Here is a 22,021-nt window from a genome sequence, read left to right on the forward strand (position 1 = left end):
AATCAACTATAAATATAAATTGGACTTCTTCATTTTAGCCATTGAACTTCTCTGAGAAGATAAGAAGCAACTTGCATCGGAGGATAAGATTCACAACTCAAAGAAGTTAAGGAGCTAAATCACGAGCTTCAGAGTAGAAGATCTCTCAGTTTTCATGTTTTTTTTGGAACAAAAATTATGTATTTTTCAGATTTCGTCCCTGTAGCATTTGTTGCATAACTCAGACCCTCATATAGCAGCTCAGACCCACTTGTACCTACTTGGATCAACCCTGTAACATCACAGAACAGAGCCTCGACCTTGAAGCATTTGAACTTGTTAGTTAGTCATCTTGGGCAATCTTTAGTCATCCTTGGAGCAGCATTTGAAGGAAATCCTATAACAATACTTGCGAAGTAAAATTGGAGCAATTAGTAAGCATTTGTATTGAGAGTTGTTGAAAGCATTCTTTGAAGATCTACTGGCTTGTTGGGACATTCATTGAAGAGCTTTTGCAATTGAGAGCAGTTTTTGAAGCATTGTTCAAGTTTTGTTTGGAGCATCTTGAAGACCTTTTGAAAACAGATCTTGTAACCTCCTTAAAGTTGGTTTCCAAGGCTTTCCTTGGAGTTGTTTGAAAGATTGATTGGAGAAGATTTTTTTAAACGTGAATCTTATTGTGATTATTGCAGAGTTTGGGATTCGTTCTTGAGTTGAAGTTGAGGACAATAATTGGAACATATTTAAGCCTTGGAAGCATATTTGAGACTCTTGTTGAAGACTATCGAAAACATTCCTTGGGGCAACTTTTGTTGAAGCATTCTTGAAAACTTATTGAGACAACTTGCAAAATATTCTTTTGTAGCATTTTTGAAGCTTGTTGAGAACATATTTGGAGCAACTTTGTTGTAGCAATCATTGAGGATTTTTTTGAAGTATTTCTTGTAAAGTCATGAAGAGCCTTGGAGATACTTTCTATGAACCATGAAGGCTTGCAAGAGTTGACCTTCATCTTTGGAGCAAAATTGGAGGGGATGTTGAAGATCCTTTGAAGCAGCAATTGGAGATTTGAAATATTGTTGAAGCAAATCTTGGAGTTATTTTGAGGACTTGTTGAAGAAGATATTGGAAGCCCTAAAGTAGTGCTAAAATCATTTTGAAGAATTGAAGCGGAGGCTTGGAGCCCTAGAGGATTGAAGTCCTCACACAAGGTTGGTGCCTTGTGTCGGAGCTTGAATTTGTTGAGAGGATTGGAGTCCTCATTTTGACCAAGTTGGAACTTGGTATAGGTTGGAGCCTGGTTTGAAATCGAAGATTAGAGCCCTAAAGGAATTACAAGTGTGATTGTACAAATAATTGTTGTAAAAGACGATTGGAGTCCTTGTTATTCTTCTTAATAAAATTATTATTTTGTTGTGCATCTTGTGTTTTGGTTTTTCTAAGTGATCTTAACTCGTATAGATAACAATTGTAAAAGAACTATTGATTCACCCCCCTTCTTAGTATTCCAACAATTGGTATTAGAGCAAGTGCCTTCACACACACCCTAACAATTGGAAGGTAGATCCTTAGAACACAAATGGCAGAGTCAAGGAAGAAAGCCTCCAAGCCTTCTGAAGATGTAAATCAGGTTAGCAAAGCCCCCTCATTCGATGGGACAAATTATGTATAATGGAGCACAAGAATGGGGTTCTTTTTGATGACCCTTGGCAGTGAAGTATGGGAATCGATGACTACAGGAAGTTCAAAAGAGTCAAATGAATTCAATACAAAAGTTATGAAGGTGATTATGAGCAGTTTATCAGATCTAGTAAAAGATAAGATATGTCAATGCTCCTCAACCAAAAGTCTTTGGGAAAGGCTACACAGACTTTATATAGAAGAATTTGCTTTTGTGTCAGCTATACCAAACCCAGAGAACGAAGATAATCAAGATTGAAAGAAGGTAGATGAAGGCACCAATTGCATAAAAGAGGATGACGATGAAGAGAATTTTGAAGTAGTAGTTGATGTAGACCTCAAGGCAAAACTTGTGGGTGCTCTAGAAGAGATAAGGAGTTTGGAGAAGGAAACACGAGGAACGAAAAGTACTAGAACAAGACTTTGTCCTAAATTGTTAATCTATCCTCGAGAATGAATATTCCAAGGGCAGTTGTTATAAGCGATCATCTTGCAAATATCTTCATTCAAAGACTATTGCTGATAGTGTTGGTAGATGGTCCAATAAAGGTAATGAAGGGACAAAAAACAGAGAAGATATAACAAAAACTTTTTGTGGCACAGATGGTTTTGGTTTTGTAAAAGAGACAGGGATTTTTTCACCTAACAAATTGCATAACCAACATTACATGCAGTACTTCAGAAAGGAAAGGAGCCATGGCCTCGATAGACTTAATGATAGATTCTTTCATCTAGATGACACTTGTAACAATGATAGTGGAAGAGACAGAGAAAGACATGAGAAAAAATCCAATATAACTGAACTTTTTTTGGCGAATCTCTATTGCAATAGAGATGGAAAAGAAAAATTGAGGCAAAGAAAATCCATGGTTGATCAATGCATACTTCAAGAGTGTGTACAGGCTTTTAGTCTGCACAAGAAAGAGGCTTTCAACAATTTTCACCTTAGCTCATCCTTTGACAATTTGGTGTCAGAGATGGGATTGATGAATTGTACAATCCACACCCAACGCAGGAATGGACAATGATGGAATGTGCTTTAGCATCAAGATCAAACAATATAGGTTCGACTAATTCTCATAGATGGAAGATATTGGTAGGGATCATCTTTTGGTCATAAAAAAAATAATAATGATTTATCAGAAATGATGGGCAATGCAAGGTCAAGTATTATGAGTTGAAGCTTCTTAACTGCTCTTGTACAAAATAAACACAATCCTGCAACTGCTAACTATTTCCAGTGAAATATTGGGTATAAGTTTATCTGAAAAAGTAACAGTTCACATCATCGGCTAAACAATGGCACATCATTTAGTCATGAACATAGAGGCCGCAAAGTTATAGGTGCAAAGGAGAAGGTGATCTCCATGGTTGGCTATGTTGAGATGTATTCCACACAAATGCACTAGAAAGCAATGATATTTGTCTTGGTAAAATGAGAGCAAGAAGAATCAATACATAAAAAGAGAAGCATGCAGATAGGGAGAGTAGCATGATGAAAGGGGGAGAAGCATGATGAAAGTGGGAGCAACATATGAGGAAATTGTTGCCATTGATGTCAAAGGGGGAGAGAATACTGAAAGGGGGATATTATTGCCATCAATGAAAAAGTGGGAGATTGTTGGATAAGGTTGTCATTGATGTCAAGCTCTAGCGTTGTTGAAGCAGGCCCTAGTTGAAGCAAGCTCTAATATGCTCTAAATGAAGAAGTATATGCTGATGGTGATGAAACCCTAGGTGCATGGAAAAATCCTGATGCATCAAGCCCTAGCAATTAGTGGCATGATCATAAGGTTGTAATGGTGAAAATGGCAAAGGGATCTATGCTATGATCAAGGATGAAGCTTTAGGGCTAATCACCTTGTATGTTGAACCGAATTTGTTCATCCCACCAAAGACAACAAAAAGTGCAAAGGAAATCTGGTATACCTTCAAGACACACTTTGGGCTTGTGTTTTTGATATGCATCCCATGCATCTATAGTTCATTAGATCCTCTATGCTTATTGTATGTGATGTTTTAGAATGAATTGAATGGGATTTGTCTATGTAATTTAGCTTGGTCTATACATGTAGGAGAATTCCTAAGGTGTCATTAATTCTACACAAGCAGGTCTGTGGTAGAAATCTAATTATTGCAAAGAAAGGGAAAATCTAGGAAGATCAGAGGATACAATTTGGAAATGACATTATAGATGCTAATCTAAAGGTGAAATTGAGGCAGGGTGGTGAGCATGACAGTGGGATGATTATTTTCAAGTTAAAAAGAGAAAAGACTTACCTTTGTTGTTTATAAGGGTAGCCTATACTACATCTAAAATCATTCTTTACAGGCTTATGGATTTACAACTCAAAAAAAAGGCTCAATATCAGTTTCTTACAGTCGTTTGAAGAATGTTGTTCTGGAATGATCAAATGTTGACAAAGGTATTAGCAGAAGTATTGCTACACAGGAAACAAAGAGAGGATTTGGAGGATCTGTTGTGTTTGCAATTTTTAATTAAAATTTATAAACCTGGTTAGGTCGACTCAAATGGTCATGTCGGTCCCTTAAACCGAGAGACATCTCCCTTCATATAGGGCAAAACAAGTATACATATAAGTTGGACTTCTTCATTTCAGCCATTGAAATTGTCCAAGAAGATAAGAAGCAACTCACGTCCGAGGATACGATTCACAGTTCAAAGAAGCTAAAGGAGCTAAAGGACGAGCTTTGGAGTAGAAGAATTTTTGGTTTTCGTGGTTTTTTTGGATTTTCTTTTGTATTTTCAGATTTCGGACCTATAGTATTTGTTGCATAGCACAGACCCATATATAGCAAGCTCAGATCCACCTGTACCTGCTTGGATCAACCCTGTAACATCATAGAACAAAGCCTCGACCTTGAGGCATTTGGACCTGTGATTTAATGACTGTTTAGACCTAAAATTGGCCTACCTTGGGCATTATTTAGTCATCCCTCGAGCAGTCTTTGAAGGCAATCCTGTAGCAATATTTGTGAAGTAAAATTGGAGCAGTTCGTAAGCATTTGTATTGAGATTTGTTGAAAGCATTCTTTGAAGACCTGTTGACTTGTTGGGACATTCATTGAAGAGTTGTTGCAACTGAGAGGAGTTTTTGAACCATTGTTCAAGTTTTGTTTGGAGCAATTTGAAGATCTTTTGAAAGCAGATCTTGTAAACTCCTTAAAGTTAATTTCCAAGGCAGTCATTGGAGTTGTTTGAAAGATTGATTGGAGCAGATTTTTTGTATGTGAATCTTATTGCGACTATAGTAGAGTTTGGGATTTGTTCTTGAGTTGTAGTTGAGGACAACAATTGGAACATCTTTAAGCCTTGGAAGCAAATTTGAGATTCTTGTTGAAGACTGTTGAAAACATTCCTTGGAGCAACTTTTGTTGAAGCATTCTTGAAGACTTATTGAGACAACATTGCAGAATATTCTTCTGTAGCCTTGTTGAGCAATGAGAACATATCCGGAGCAGTTTTATTGTAGAAATCATTGAAATTTTTTTGAAGAATTCCTTGTAAAGTCATGAAGAGCCTTGGAGATACTTTTTATGAACCATGGAGCCTTGCAAGAGTTGACCTTCATCTTTGGAGCATAATTGGAGAGGATGTTGAAGATCCTTTGAAGCAACAATTGAAGATTTGAAATATTGTTGAAGCAAATCTTGGATTTATTTTCAAGGCTTGTTGAAGAAGATATTTGATGTCCTGAAGCAGTGCTAAAATCATTTTGAAGAATTGAAGCAGAGGGTTGGAGCCCTAGAGGATTGGAGTCCGCCCACAAGGTTGGAGCCTTATGTCAGAGCTTGAATTTGGTGAGAGGATTAGAGTGCTCAAGTAGACTGAGTTGGAGCTTGGTATGGTAAAGGTTGGAGCCTGGTTTGAAATTGAAGATTGGAGTCTTCGTTTAGGGTTGGAGCCCTGAAGGAATTATAAGTGTGATTGTACAAATTATTGTTGTAAAAGAGGATTGGAGCCCTTGTTATTATTGTTAATAAAATTATTATTTTGTTGTGCATATTGTGTTCTGGTTTTACTAAGTGATCTTAACCGGTATAAGATAATTGTAAAAGAAATATTGATTCACCCTCCCCTAAGTATTTCCAACAAGGGAGCCCACGGAGTCCCTGTTGAGATAGTAGAAACGACCTCTGATCTCATAGTAAATAGGGCGCCCGAAGATGAGGTGCCACTCAGTCTCAGGTTCCAGAAGATGACACACTTGGCAAATTTTGTCCGATCAGAGAATATGATGGTCTGTATCAACTCAAAGACGATGCGGGCCAACACGAAGATGCCCTAGGGGTATCGTGAGAGAGTGCATCTAATGTCAGCGCAAGTAGGGGGCTGGATAATGAGGCCATCCTACAACTCTAAGAAATGCTCCAAATAGGACCAATGCCTGCAGGCGGTGAAATCCATGTGACCTGAGTGTATAGCTGATCGATATCTTCTCTAATGCACTAGTTCAACACCTGTTTAGTTGGTCAAAGATGACTCGGCGCATCAAGAGAGAATCTGAATGGGGGGAGGCGCTATGGAGAAATGGCCATATACTAGAGGAGTAGGGATGCCTATGAGAACCACCCATGTGCACAATTTGTAGACTAGTCTGAAACGAGGGCCTTTGAGGAGCAAAGTGCTAGGTAGACGTAATGCTCTCTCCCTGCCACTATGTCCTAGAGAGATCTAGCTCTGTGGAGGAAATAAATGAGGTGGAAGATAATCTCGAGGCGGAATGGATGGGTACTGTGTAATAATTTCAACTTTTGCAACAATTGGAATTAATTCTTCAAACTGTAAAATTAATTATGCAGTTTATTGCTACGACAACAATGAATTAATCACGCTGCAATCCTCACAAATAAAATATTGCGGAAAATAAAAGTGCTAGAAACTGAGATATGCTAGCACTCACAAAAATTGTGACACAATTATTTTTGGACAAAAGTCCTCGGAAAAACCTAATGTGGGAAAACTGATGCAATAGCTAAGGGTTTTTATTATTAAGCAGCAGTGAGAAATTTTGAGTATAACTGGATGCCGAAAATTGGCAATCTTATAGAGAAAATATTGGCAAAAATTTTGTGAGGAAATTTCCTTACCCAACAAGCAATCTTGGCTCAATCAAGCCACTCGAACTGGCTCTCCAACTGCCTCTATGTAGGACTTGCATCACCTCTACTCAGGCTTGAAACTTGCTGGCCCGGATTTGCCTTGAACCAGCTACTGACTGACTGTCGCTGGTCTAGAAGCCTCTGGCTTGGCCTTTTGGAATTTCTCACGGCCACTAGCACCTGAAATGACCCTTCCTCCAGCTAAATCAAATTTCCCTTTGGAGGCTACTGCGCAACCCTTGCGTAGCCGCTGTGTTGCTATCTTTGCCTCTCTGCAAGCTACTCTCCAAAACTAGAAAACTTCCTCTAGACTCACTGTCTTGGCCCCTCTTTGTCTCTACGTCCCCTCTCTGGCTCGAACTCTTCTTGAAGAATGCTGCTCACTGGACAATCGAACTGCCCAAGGAAACTCGCTCTCCAAGTGTATTTCGCCATCTACCCATTTACCTCTTTTTATAATCTCTAGTTGGGACTCCAACGACCAAGATTAAAATTTAATCGATGGCTGAGATCATTTCCTAGTTGATCCGTGTGAGTTTCTAGATGATGCACATCTTTCTCAATTAATTCCTATTAATTAACCACTTTTCCTAAGTTAGACTTAGGACATTTTTAATTATGGTCAATTAATTTAATTGAACCATGTCTAGGTGGAATTTCCAAAAATGTTTTATGGGTTTTGGAAAACTCTTGTGTTTTAGCCTCTCCACAAAGTTTTGAGACTAGAACAACTCCGATATTACAAAAACTAACGCTCCCTCTTAGCGAGGAAGGTGTTCTCTCCAACTAGTGTTGCACAATCAGCCACAACACCCTGCCTCTATAACATCCTTCATACACACTACTGATGTCTGGCCACTGTGACTGGCTACCATTGCCCATCAACTATAGCGCAACTTTGATGCTGCTCAACTATTGTTGCTGCTACTGCAATCATAGCAACTAAGAAACGTCCTAAATACTGAATCAACTATGTCTTTATGCTGCAACTGTGTCCTAAGTATTTGGATTCTACTAGCCTCTACACTATCCATTGGGGATTCTGCGTTGTCGCTGACTCTGCACTGTGCCTTCTACACTGTCGTTGACTCTGCACTGCGCCTCCTACAATGCTATCAACTCTGTATTGCGCTCCTTAGCTTATGACTACAACTAGTATGACTAGTATGCAAGTGTCACTCTGGAACTGATTGTAGCAACTGACACTGATCCTATTGCTATTGAATACTGTGGGCCACTGTAGCAAGGTAATGATCCATGAGAAAACACCATCCTTTTCTCACGTTAATGGACCCTGCCCAAATCTCTGTGCAACTTTGGGACTATAGCTCTGTATTGCCCCACCTCATTCCTGGAGGTATAGCTGCAAACATGGCGAAATCTTCCTCTAACATGGAGGACGACTTGTCTATCCCTGCGGATGCTTCCGCCTGATCCTGCTTCTCCTGCTTGACCTACTTCCTTTGACGACACTAGGTACTATAGTGGCCAAACTCGCCAAACCTGAAGCCTTGACCTTAGATAGATCCTTTTTTTTCTTTTTCTCCTTCTGTGAACCCTGTCCATGACATGGACCCTTTGATGCAAGGGCCATATTATCCTCCTCCTTCACACCTTTTGATCCCTTGCTACTATTGTCGCTACTGGAGGTCTTCACTAGTGCTCGCCTCATCTCCTCCCATTGCAGGTCTGGCCACACCCTGTCCCACCTTGGTAATGTATCTCGTCCCAAAGTACCTTGGACAAAGATTTCCCAATACTTTGAGACACTGTTCAGGGCCAAACACACAAGCTCTGTATCTTGAGGCGCTTCTGTATGGGTCAAACACACAAGCTCTGTATCTTGAGGTGCTTCTGTATGGGCCAAACACACAAGCAAGCTGATCCCAGATTTCCTAAATTATGGCGAGAAAGTGATCAATGCCTTCACCCTTATGCATAGTGATGTTTCTCAACTTCTCCTTCAAGAACATCTTCCATTGCTCGGAAGGATTCTGATACAACCCTGAGAGAGCATCCCACATTTCTTTGGCAGTGTTCTTGCTAGATACATGTGAGACTATATGGTCCCAGACCCCATTGAGGCTCATCCTCTTTGCCTTGGCCATCTCTTTCTTGAATTCCTTTTGTTGATCTGCATCAATAGGTTTTTGCCACAACTTTTTCTGCATAGACTTTCAAGCCATATTCATCTAGTAGGAATAACATTCGAGCCTTCCAGATGACGTATTGGAAGCTCCCACCAACTTGTCCTGATCTCTAAGCTCGGCTGTGGCCATCTTTGCAGAAACTCGAAACTGGGACTGAAATCTCCCTCTTTCTATTGCTCGGCTGCTGACTCTGCTATTTGCACTCCCTTCTAGAGTGAGAATATTTGCTTGCAGCTACTGCCGTCTGCAACTGGAAATTTGGATCTCTAAAATAGAAACCCCCTGAGAGAAATCTCCCACTGTGTGTGCACTTTCTCTTCCACCCGGCACGAATTCTGCTCTAGCAAATTGCTGCAAAACCCTCTGTGCCCAGACAAGAAATCTGCTTTGCGAAAATTTGAGCTACTGGTGCTCCCTCTGCCTACTGGAATCACTCTCTTTGCCAAGTGAATTTTTCTGCAACCCTGCACTAAAAAATCGAACTGCCCAACAATTCTCATTGCCTGGCTAGGCACTGTGTAGCCCCAAAAAATTCGATTTGTTGCTCCCTCTGAACAACGAATTTTGTTTTTTCTGCCTCTGAGCTTTTCGTCTGTCAAACTCACTCTAATACCATGTGAAAATTTCAACTATTGCAACAACTAGAATTAATTCTTCTAACTATAAAATTAATTATGCAGTTTATTGCTACAACAACAACGAATTAATCACACTGCAATTTTCACAAATAAAATACTGTGGAAAATAAAAGCGTTGGAAATTGAGAAATTCTAGCACACACAAAATTTGTGAGAATTATTTTTGGACAAAAGTCCCCAGAAAAACCCAATGTGGGAAAACCGGTACAACAACTGAGGGTCTTTATTTTTAAGCAACAATTATAAATTATGAGTACAATTGGATGTCAAAAACTGGTAATCTTACAGAGAAAATATTGGCAAAAATTTTGTGAGAAAATTTCCTCACCCCATAAGCAACCCTAGCTTAATCAAGCCACTCGAACTAGCTCTTCAACAGCCTCTGCGTAGGCCTGCGTCACCTCTGCACAGGCCTGAAACTCGCTGGCTCGGAACTACCTCAAATAAGCTATTGACTGACTGCCGCTGGTCTGGAAGCCTCTGGCGTGGCCTTCTGAAATTTCTCCCCGTCACTAGCACTTGAAATGACCTTCCTCTAGCTAAATCGAACTGCCCTTTGGAGGCTATTGCGCAACCTCTCTGTGGCTATCTCTGTCTCTCTGCAAGCTACTCTCTAGAATTGGAAAACTTCCTCCAAACACACTGTCTCTACCCCTCTATCTTTGTGTCCTCTCTCTGGCTCGAACTCTTCTGGCAGAATGCTGCTCTCTGGAAAATCAAACTGCCAAAGGAAACTCGCCCTCCAAGTGTATCTCTCCATCTAACCATTGACCTCTTCTTATAATCTCTAGTTGGGACTCCAATGACCAAGATTAAAACTTAATCGATGGCTGAGATCATTTCCTAGTCGATCCGTGTGAGTTTCTAGATGATTCACACTTTTCTCAATTAATTCCTATTAATTAACCACTTTTCTTAAGTTAAACTTAGGAATTTTTTAATTATGATCAATTAATGTAATTGAGCCATATCTATGTGGAATTTCCAGAAACGATTTCTGGGTTTCATACAACTCTTGTGTTCTAGCCTCTCCACAAAGTTTTGAGACTAGAACACCTTTGATGCTACAAAAACTAACATACCGAACTCTTCCTAGATAATTGGCTATGGAACTGTACGTTTGCATCTTATGATGCGCTTGAGAAGCAAGGCTTAGACTCTCTCCATCTGAAGCCCAATCCGTCTGTACCAAGTTTGGCCGCTAGACCTCAAAGCCATAAAGAATCGTAGGTCGAATAATCATGTCCATTAGATGAAGTTTGGACAGGATGTCCTGGAATTGACTCTGGAAGCACTGTCTTTGGCTAAGGGCAAGGGAGACACACCCTTTGTTGAGTCGGGTTTGGAGGGCTTGTCTCATGCCAAAACGAGGCCCTGTGAACTGTTCCCATAGGTAAATGTAAGATGTGATGATCTCATTCTTCTCTTCCTGAAAATAAAAATGTAAGTTTGTAAGGGATCTCTTTGATGCATTGAAGTTCATAACCTTGGTTTTGCTTAGGTTGACCTTCAATTGTTGAAGGTCACGAGGCCACAAAAATCGGCTAGGGCATCCAGTTGTCTTTATAGGCCCTTAGGGGTAGAGGCCAATAAAACCAAGTTGCCAGCAAAAAGGAGTAGAGAGATCAACACCTAATGGAGAAGGGAATTGCCCCCCTCCTGAATGTGCTCCTAGAGGGAAGACTCCAACTCATCAATATAAATCCTAAAAAGGGTAGGCGAGAGAGGGAAACCCTGCTTAACACGAATGGTACTCTAAATGAAATCTGAAAAGCCGTGAGCCAACTTTAAGCGTATAATAACAGACTCATACAATCTCATGATGGTTGCCAAGAGAGTCCCAAAAATCTCAACGTCATGGAGTCTCTAAAAAAGTGCCTCCATCGCACTGTCTCGAATGCTTTCAAAGAACGACGAGGGGCCTCCTCAATTACGGCTCGGAGTGTAAATATGTGGTCAACTGTCTGGTGGTTTGGATAGAAACTCACTTGCCTCTCGGATCTAAGATTTCGTCGCTCTAGTTTTCCGACAACCATTGGTGTAGAATTGTGGCATAAAATTTGGAGAATGTATGACCCACCATAATAGTTCGATAGTTATTTGAATTAGAAATACTCCCCAACTTGTGGATAGGATGGATGATGTGTCTATTCCAAGTAGGTGGAAAGCTTGAGCAAACCACATGGTTAAAGAGATCGGCAAGATAAGACTCAAGGGGCTTACTGCCATGCTTTAGGAATTCCGCCTGAAGGCCTTCTTCATTAGCAACTCTGTTGGAATTTAGAGCTCTGGTTGCTCTCCTGACATCTAGTTCTGTAAAAGATGGCATGAAGGGTGGGAGAAGAGACGTCGATTGGGGGTTGTTTGGGAATGTCATAGAGAGAGGTAGTATGTGAGAATAAGGCCTTGGAGTCCAATTCAGGTGTGATGGTTTGATGCATGGGGAAGAGGGTACGCTAAAAGGACTTGGGGGAGCAGCAAAGGGCCACACGAAGCTCTCGTATCCTTTGAAAGAGAATATACGTTTTTTATGGCGAAGGAGTTTATGATAAGATGTTTGGAGAGAAGGGGAGGCACAGGGATCATGTGTGAGGGCAAAGCGAAGTTGCTTGTGGAGAGCTTTGCAATCCTCATCATACCGTTGATTCATGGGGTAGGTGCCAGGAGTGGGCTTACGAGTGTTCTTGTGAGTCGAGTGGGGATAGGAGTCCAATGCGACTTTCGCGATGGCCTTCGAGAGTAACTCATGTTTGGCTGTGGCAATATCCAAGGCTCTAAAGTGGGAGATGGGAGAGAGCAATTCCTCAACATGGGTAGCATACAAAGGGCACAATCTCTATTGAGAAGGAAGGTGATAAAGGGGTAGTGAGGTGTTTTGGGAGATGGTAGAGGTAGCAGGAAGAGGGGGAGTAAAGAGGAGGAAAGTGATGAGGGCATGATCTCCCAGAGGGAAGCCAGAAATGGAGATATGCTGGATATGTTGGAGAAGATCATATGTGGTCAAGAAATAATCCACTACACTCGACCCTCCATTGTGGGGAAAGTAGGTCAACTTTCTTGAGGCAGGGAAGTAGGGGAACCTGTTCAAGATCAGTAACCCATGAGATTCGCCCAGTTCTAGGAGATGTCTCCAACAACCTGTGAGGGGCCCAAACTCATCCTGTGAGCACCTATGAAGACCAACTAACTTTGGTTCTATCTCTTGGAGGTAGAGAGCATCCTTAACTTTGTCATGAAGGGAAACTTGTGTACTCTTGGTTTAGGCGTTGAAGTCACCCAAAATAATGACATACTCCTGAGAAGAGTAATGAGATATGTCCTTGTAGAAATCGAGGAACGAGTCTCCCTCAAACTCCCTATGAGTCGCAAAGGGTGATGAGACAGAGGGGAGGTAATAGACTGCAAAGTAAATGTCGTGAAACCAATGGTGATCCTATTGTAGTTGAACCCATAAAAATATAGTGTGCTTGTCCGAAGACACCATGGAACCTCGACTACGAAGGGAATCCTGTACAAGGAAGGCCACTCACGCAGATCCTCTCACATTGTCAGAACTATCTGTCTCCTGTATGCATGCTCAAATCCAATGGTACCTCGAGATTGGGGGTGGGATCCACATGGGGCTCTCATGTGTCATGGGGCTTGGTGAGGACCAAAAGGCACCATTACAGTTCCAACAACCTATGGAGATAGTGGGCCAGCCCTCCTTGCCCTGCCCTCGCTTTGAACGTGACTTCCATTCGGCCCAAGGCCGAGAGTAACTCGAGGGGGGGGTGGGGGGAATCACGAATGACAACTTTAAGATCCCAAATAACTGCCCATTTTCTTGCTTTCCGTGTAACCGCTACTTGATCTCTGGCTTGCTTGAGTTCCTCATGTTGTGCTTTGGTAAGGTCAAGGTCCAGGAAGATCCTCTGATTAGGAGGGAGAGTGGCCAATTTTTTCTTGTCTTAGAGGGCTTTGACCCAGTCGTAAGGTGTTTGAAAGCAGAGGCCCATCCACGCACATTCTAAAGGGATGTCTTGTAGGTTCAATGTGTCACTGAGGAAGGAGGTGCTGGCTGTAGGCGCTTATTGGGGCCACAGGAATTGGAAGCCCACATACTCTATGATTTAGCTATTGAAACCGGTGGAGATGCTCCTCATGTAACTTGGCTTGTACCACCCCCTCGACCATTGAGAGTGGGGGAGGTTGGGGATGCTCATTCTTCTTGACAACTTCCACCCAAGAGTTGAGCATCTATTGATGCGTTGTTGCACTCTTGTTTAAAGAGTGCATGTCGTGAACTCATCCCTGAGAACAACATGCATAGGTGAATCTCGGGGAAAAACCTCTTTCATCCATTGGGCACAACAATAACCCCCTAACCACAACGAATAGTGACAATAAGAACCAGTACCCACAATGATAATAGTTACAACATAGTTGTTATTTGGAAATTTTAATGTACCTGATGATGTAATGAAATTGAATTTCAAAAGCGCAACTAGGATTATGGAGTGATAATCCCTCTTGTAAAAGTAAGGTGAAAATATTAAGACCAGAAAATCGCTGTCATGAGAAATTGTTTGCAACAAAAGATTTGTTCTACTAAAGCGCACTCAACAAATATGTCAAATTCAAATCCTCTCCTGCATATTTCATCTTTTATTGTGGATATTTTCATCTTGTTCCAGGGCAGCCAAATTGACACACGTCGTGATGATACTGATAAATGTCTTTAGGTTTGGTTTGACCCCAACATGGCACAGTTGTTGAAAAAGCTTTAGGGTTTCTTCGTGCAACCCATTCTGCACATACTTGATGATCATGGCTGTTTGGGAGACCATGTCTCACACAGACATTTTGAGTATGCCCGAACATCACTGTCTCCCAAGACATCACATCTCGTGCATACGTTTTTTCAAATTGTTTGTAGTACCACTTTGCATTTTCACTTCTATGCTCATAATGGCTAGCTCATGTGGCCTCAGTGTTGAAACCGAGGCTCTGATACCAATTGTAATGTTTCCGTATTGAAACTGAGGCTCTGATACCACTTGTACGCTGTAACATCCCCATGTTGAAACTGAGGCTTTGATAGCACTTGTAACGTCTCCAGACACCACTGGGCGATGTCACTCACACAAACCTTAGAATTTACAATTTCACTCAAAATCCTAAGGGAAATTGAATTAGGAATATATACACAAATTAACTAGATTCATTTAATTTCAAGCATATCACAAATACATACATAATTTAACCATAACATGCAATTGAGCGTAAGCATAACCATATATATATATATATGGCTAAAGAGGCGAGTCATGCATCATATTTTTCCCTCTGGTTACATATCTTAGCTTCAATTCAAAGGCTCGACTCTCAGGTTACTCCTAAGCAGTATGGGACTTGATAGAACTTTATTGAAGCTGGAAAAACGTATAAAAACATATAAGGAAGATATGTAAGCCTTTGAATTGAAGCTATATATATATATATATATATATATATGCAGTAAAATAAACATCAAGTTTTCAAATGTTGGAAATACTGAGAAGGGGGTGAATTGGTATTTCTTGGCAATTAGCAACTTATTAACATTTTTAGAGTGTTAGTTAATCTTCAACAGTATTTAACATTAATCAATATCAGATAGCATAAATAGTGAACAACACCATTCAACAATGCACAATAATCAAGACAGTAAACAAATATTTTTTAGGTGGAAAACTCCTCTGGGTCAAAATCCATCGAATGCTTCTTAATATTCGTCTTCTTTAAAAAGAATAATCACATCAAGTTTTTAGCTCCAACTGAAGGAGGCTCCAACCCCTTGTTTTACAGGCTCCAACCTGTAGGATGCTCCAACACCCTATTTACCAACTTCAATTGGGAAGACGCTCCAATGCCTTAGATCTCATGCTCCAACCTAACGAATGCTCCAACACCCTGTTTACCAGCTACTACCGCACGAACGCTCTAACGCCCTGTGCTTTATCATCTCCCACTGAAAGGATGCTCCAACACCCTATGCAAGCTTCGACCCGCCCTAGCACCACCTTGCCGCCCTAAAGTGTTCTTAGGCTCCACCCTGAAGGTGACTCCAATCACCTGCCTTGCACCACCCTACCACCTCGAAGTGTTGGCAGACCACATTTCACAATTTTCACACTGTCCCCCTGCGCTCAAGAAACAATGTAAAGAAACTGTAATGAAAGTTATGCTGCTATGCTCGGTATGCACGTCAAGTCCTGGTAGCCTCACTTCTTAACTCTGCTCAAACCGACCACCGCACAATCATACCTCAAACAATATTCACTGTCAAACTTGCCTTTGCTCAATCATAATGGAAAACCAAACCACTGCACAACAAACCCTAGAATCTGCTTATGCATCAATTGTACTACAAACCTTAATTGTCACATCAATTGACTATTGCCGCACTTACAGTGTCACTGCTGCTGTTATAGGTAATCAATTTGATCTCTGTATTAGTCCTATATTTATGCACCTGCAATGGTCAATGTCATTGTATTGCAACCACTGATGTCCTTGACACCAACACTGCAATGCTCACAAATGGATATGCATGAAGAAGCTCATGGATAAGTTGCCCAAACCAACTGTGCCAAGCTGCTTTTTCCCTTATGTTGTTGCACTAGTGCCGAAGGATGTATCAATCAATATGCTGTTGGCACTGATGTCCAATGATGGCTCAGGACCCTTGAATAGTCCTAACTGTTGCAACAAAAACATGTAACCCTTCTTTGCTGTCTCAAACCTTGACTGCTCAGACAAAACCACAATTATCCCTGTAATGTCACTGTTTTTTTTTTTTCTATGTAAATACTATGCTACTGTATTAAGAAAGAAAGAAAATATTTACAGAGAGGTACTAGCCTTTGAGGATGAATAAAGTCACCCTCCGTCTGAAAAGCATAACAGGTGCGCAAGGCTACCTGAATTACAAAGATAGATGCAATAGAAATAAGCATGGACAAAACAGCAGCGTGTAGTCCTCTGACTTACAAGAGAGATTACTCCAAAAAGAACAACAGCAGCATAATTGTAGAACCAAAGAACCTTTACATGCCTCTCGCACCTTGCTGCTGATATCATTGTGACATTTGAGGGTAGGATGACAGGTGAATCCAGAGATCTGGAAACACTGCTAAATCTGGGCATTCCTCTACCCCAAAAGCAAAAACTGGGCCTCTCGGAAAGAAAAGAGACCCCTTCAAAACTTCGTAACTTGACCATTGTGCAGCAACAAAAACAGTAATTTGGCCTTCGAAGGCTCACCTTAGGCTTTGTTGTCAAATTCTGGTGTAGTTGCATCTTCGTTCATTGACTGGCGGGAACCCGGTGGGAGTGCTGGCGGCTGAAGCGGACCCAGAACACGAGCTTGCTCCTCATGATTGACAGCTTCTGGAGGAGGATTAACCGCATTGCCAATTTCCGCCCTTGCTTGGGGCATACCAGTCTGAGCCAGCTCCACAACATCTTCCTCCAGGCTATCGGAATCCTCATCATCTTCCTCTGTTGCAATTACAGTGATCAGCATAGACACCTTAGATCGATTTCCCCGGCATCTGAAAGTAAAACGGGATGTATGCACTTGACTTTCTAACTGGTCCGACTCCTCTGAAGGAGAAGACGGAGGCGCTACCATAGCCAATGGCTGAATTTCCCTTGCTTGAACCTCCTCCCTTCGCCGAATACCCCAGACTCCTCCTCTTCGTGGGACTCCACGTTGTCTCGGCGCCATGAGCCAGGTGGCTTGAGGGCTATTGACAGTGGGAGGCCGAATCTCCAAACGCAAAGCTTGAACTCCCTGAACCACCCTATTAGAATCCGGAACCAGCGTGGGAGTTCTCACTGCTATTTTCTCCGGCGTGGATCGACAGAGCACACACTGAGCACACACACAGAGCTCGCCTCCTCTCCACTTTGCTCTGAGCACAGCATAATAAAACAACAAGCATACCTAATCTGGAGCAGATACGCCTTTATGTAATTCCTTTTGCCGAATTCTCTGGACGCCTCCATAACGAAACCCAACAAAATTGCGTACACAGCCGTTAATTCTCCTCGCGCGAACCCATCTCCCCTCTGCACTATCATCTCCTCGGCCTTTAATGGCATTAATGCCTGACAGAGCCACCTGGTATGGCCGTCCTGGCAGGCTATATTGTCATGCCAGCTGCCCATTGCTGGTGATCAAATTGCCACCCGCATCCGGGTCCCTGTAATGTCACTGTTACAACTAGCAAAACACTATCATTAACTTCAACAAGATTTGTCTCCGACCTCTTATCTCAGTACTTTTCTTGGTTTTCAATTTGAAACAATAATGCTATATTAAACCATATAGTAGGCTAAACATTCTACAAATTGTCACTTTTTGGCACTGTTCTACAAATTGCTCAAATGATGATGCCTGTGCTACAAATTGCTATTTTCAATCTTCAGTTTGTCTCAAACAAGTGCAATAACTTGCAAAGCCCGTCGAATTAATTTTCATACAAAATCTACTTTTTATTTGGATATGCGACAGAATGAGCTCAACTTTATTTTTAATTAATCTTCATACAAACTGAACATTTCCTTGGCTCTGCAACAGAATAATCTCAGTGATATATGATGCCATATCAATTACAAGTGTAGGCCCATACCAATAAAGAACGACCAATTCTATTTTGGATCTTAGACATGAGATTCTACCACCATGCTTATATAAAGGAAATCTGCTATATCAAAATACCATATGGCAGCTCCTATTCCTATTTTTATCGCATAATATAATAAATGGAGAATCCACGTGTTAGATTGACTTACCAATACATAGCCAGGTCTAGAGTAATGTTCCCATATACTACAGTTTACAGTGTTTTATCACAATAACGATACCTGAAGCGCTTGCTTAGTTCCTCTAATGTAATGCCACATTCAATCTACATCCCAATTTCTGGGTGCTCTGTAACATCTACGTATCAAATTATCAAAATTTCAATGATATAATGGCTGAATGCACATACATATGTCCACTGCATTTTATGCCCAGTTGTAGAATTCCATCATAACCCAGCTTTTTGAATTTTGACTACAATCAGAACAAGAGTTTGTTCTTTTCTTTTGGCAGATACTGAAGCAACTAGATAATAGCAGTTGCAATAACCAAATTCTTTGCCCTAGAAAGCCCTTTACACTTAACAAGAAAATGATACAACGAAGCCCTATAAGGGCAGCAAAAACCAGGACCCAGAAAGTAATAAAAACTTCTCCCAAACGAAAGAAAAACTTTGTTGTTTCACAACACCAAGAAGAATAGAAAGATTTCATGCCTTTCTTACAGGGCAATTCCACTAGACCAAAATACAGAGCTCAACATTGCAAGTCTGCAATTTTTCAGAGATCAATAATGCCCACAGATTCAAGCCATGAGATATAAAGGAACAAACTTCGTTCCTTTTGTAGTCCCTCGTTGAATTTCTAGAATCTGTAATAGACAGATGCCAAAGAGACCTCTCAAAACCCTCGGTCTGCTGCAATATTTAGCCCCAACAAATCACCAAAGCACCAATTAAAAAAAATAAAAACAAAGACCCTTATCTTCAGATTTTTGTTGCCTCCCCAGGAGCGGAGCTCATTTCAGAAGGATATTATTAGATCATGCGTTAAAATTATGCATTGGATAGTGACATTAGATCTCCTTTTATAGACAACTTCTTAGTTTAAGAGGGGTTTAAGAGATGCCGTAGTTCCAACTTTTGGGGGAGGAATTGAAATTCAAATTTAATTTAGTGGAGGAAATACTTTCCAAGGGTTTTAAAATTTTGAAAAGGCAGATCCAAATGAGACAGACCAAGACCTTTCTCCTCCACCATGTCAGCCTTCCAATATGATTCAGCACACTTTAGTAGTCTCTTCTTCTCCAACAGCTTCATCCCAACAACAATCCAGAAATTTCGGCTTTCCAGCAACAAAACTTCTACCCCAACTATAGAATTTTGGCCCAGTTTCAGCTCTGCAAATATCTGCCCCTCCAGCAGCTTCACAACTTCACACGTGTGAGAGAAAGATAGTGAATTTCGACTTCTTATGCATTTCCTCCTTCGCTATCCTTTTCTTCTTCCCTTGATTTCCACACTTTTTATAGCCTTAGAAGTTGTAGATCGAACTTGTTGTGAGTGTCAAATGAGGTCTAGTTGTTGCCTTTATATAGGCGTTTCTGCCCCTCAAATTAGGCCGACCTGTCCAATTTGAGCCCGACTTGGTGGAGGAGGTCTAATTGACATTTTGCAGTAAAATAATTTCTTTCTTGACAAATAAATTTTAGGAAGGGTTCTTTATGTTGAGAAATCAATGCTAGTAGAGTTAGGATTAGATTTCTCTTTCTTGATAATTACTTGTGAATTATGTTGGCTTCTTTTACTTTGTTATATTATCTTTCATCAAGCAATTACCAAATTATGTGTGTATGAAGATAACAAAAATGCAAGACATAAGACGTAGGCACTCTGCCAGGGCAAAACCCCTATCTGAAGGAAAACCCAGTCAAAATATCTTCCTTCAATACTTTTCTTGAGACTCTTCAACCTAGACACAGACCTCCTCAAACCACCAAGTCAGCCCCTCCTAACAAATCTGACCTAGATCTTCGACCCCAAGACAACTTGCCCTAGAGAGGAGGATGGTAAGGTCGAACAAGTAAGCATATCGAGCCTTCAACCAATCAGCCATTGTGTTAGTAGACAACACTAGGATTTTGGGTGTTCAATATTTTTAAATATTCTTAGATCCCTCTTACAAAATGGATTGTTTCTCTTACGATAACATTGATTGCATTATTCCAAGTAGAATTACTTCTAGTTTAGAAAACTTATATATTTTGAGATTTAACATGGAATATAAATGGACTGAAATTAAGTTGGTTCACAAGTTCATGTCTTCAATTCTCTAGCTTAACTTTTATTAGAATTCTAATATTTTGTTTTCTCTCTGGATGGTTGATTCTAGTGAGCACAAATACGTAAAATACAAAATGGATTATCCCCCTTTATATAAAAAAGTTCAGGTATGTTTCACATTATGATTGATTTTTGCATTCAACTATCCAACGTAGCTTGTATAATAATTCTAATATCTTATTATGTATCTTTTGTAGATGGCTTGTTCTAGTGAGCATGAGTAAGTGGAATACAAAATGGAATGTCTATCTTTATATAACAAACTCTAGATGAGGTATATTTTCTATTATGAATAATTATTTGTTCTGAATTATGCTAGCCGTTACTATCTATGTCTTTATTTTAACCTTATTCACACCTCTTTTTTTCCTTTCAGTGGAGGAGAGGACACTACAGTAGAGATAATGTGCAAAGGGGTAGTTTGCAATTTTTTGTTTGTTGTCTACATGATTTGTTTTTGTTGAAGTTCATGCCTTCAAACTCTCTAGTTTGAATTTTATTAGAAATCTAATATTTTATTGTGTATCTATTGCAGATGGCTTCTTCCAATGGGCATGAATACATGAAATACAAAATATATTGTCCCCTTTCATATAACAATCTCAAAGAAAGGTGCGTTTCTTATTACGATTAATTATTGCGTACTCTCTAGTTTGAATTTTATTAGAAATCTAATATTTTATTGTGTATCTATTGCAGATGGCTTTTTCCAATGCGCATGAATACATAAATACAAAATATATTGTCCCATTTTATATAACAATCTCAGAGAAAGGTGCGTTTCTTATTACGATTAATTATTGCGTACTCTCTAGTTTAACTTATATAACGATTCTAATATCTTATTGTGTATCTTCTGTAGATGGTTTGTTTTGATGAGCACGAGCAAGTGGAATACAAATAGTGTCCATTGCTATAAACCAAACTCTAGGGGAGTTGTGTTTCCTATTATGAATAATTATTAGTTTTGAATTATGTTTATCATTTACTAATTATGTGTGTATTTTAAGCTTATTCAGCCCACTTTTTTCCCTTTCAGCGGAGGACAATACATTGCAGAAGAGATGATGTACAGAGGGGATATTTGCAATTTTTTCTTTGTTCTTCGTTTGCATTTTTTGTTTTGTTGAGTTTGAGCATGGCCATGCTGTCTTGTACTCTTTTTCCTTTGTTTTGCATTTTTTTCTCACTTTTTGTAGTTTGGTCTTGGTCTCGTTCGTTGGGTGTGTTGTACTCTTCCTTTGTTTTGTTTTTTTGTTCTTTTAATGTTTTTTGTAGTTTAGTCTTGGCTTCATTTATTGGGTGCAAAACGGAAATGAAGGAAGCAAACAAAGAAAATTGAGGTTATTGTTCATAAAGGAAGGTGAGTCAACATTTCTATATGCAATGCACTTCACTTAAAAGTTATATTTCACTAATTTGTGGCTAAATTTGTTTGCTAGGATTCTTGGTCCACATTACACGCACACCCTCACACAATGTGCCCTAGAGAGTG

General features: G+C 40.3%; 1 protein-coding gene across 1 annotated transcript in view; it reads left to right on the top strand.

Annotated features, from left to right (window-relative positions):
* LOC149219175 (uncharacterized) overlaps positions 1-21,888 on the top strand; it is a 62,536-nt gene extending 40,648 nt beyond the window's left edge. The window contains exons 8-13 of the mRNA XM_089384298.1: positions 20,576-20,633; positions 20,724-20,800; positions 20,903-20,942; positions 21,062-21,138; positions 21,226-21,301; positions 21,389-21,888. Of these exons, the coding sequence (XP_089240424.1) occupies positions 20,576-20,633; positions 20,724-20,750 (85 nt within the window). The 3' untranslated portion in view covers positions 20,751-20,800; positions 20,903-20,942; positions 21,062-21,138; positions 21,226-21,301; positions 21,389-21,888. The remainder of the gene's footprint in view (positions 1-20,575; positions 20,634-20,723; positions 20,801-20,902; positions 20,943-21,061; positions 21,139-21,225; positions 21,302-21,388) is intronic.
* Positions 21,889-22,021: the final 133 nt, after the last annotated feature.

The sequence above is a fragment of the Pinus tabuliformis genome, chromosome Q (genome assembly GCF_031772625.1).
Source record: "Pinus tabuliformis cultivar Carrire ecotype Pingquan chromosome Q, CPIR1, whole genome shotgun sequence".
Lineage (NCBI taxonomy): Eukaryota > Viridiplantae > Streptophyta > Pinopsida > Pinales > Pinaceae > Pinus > Pinus tabuliformis.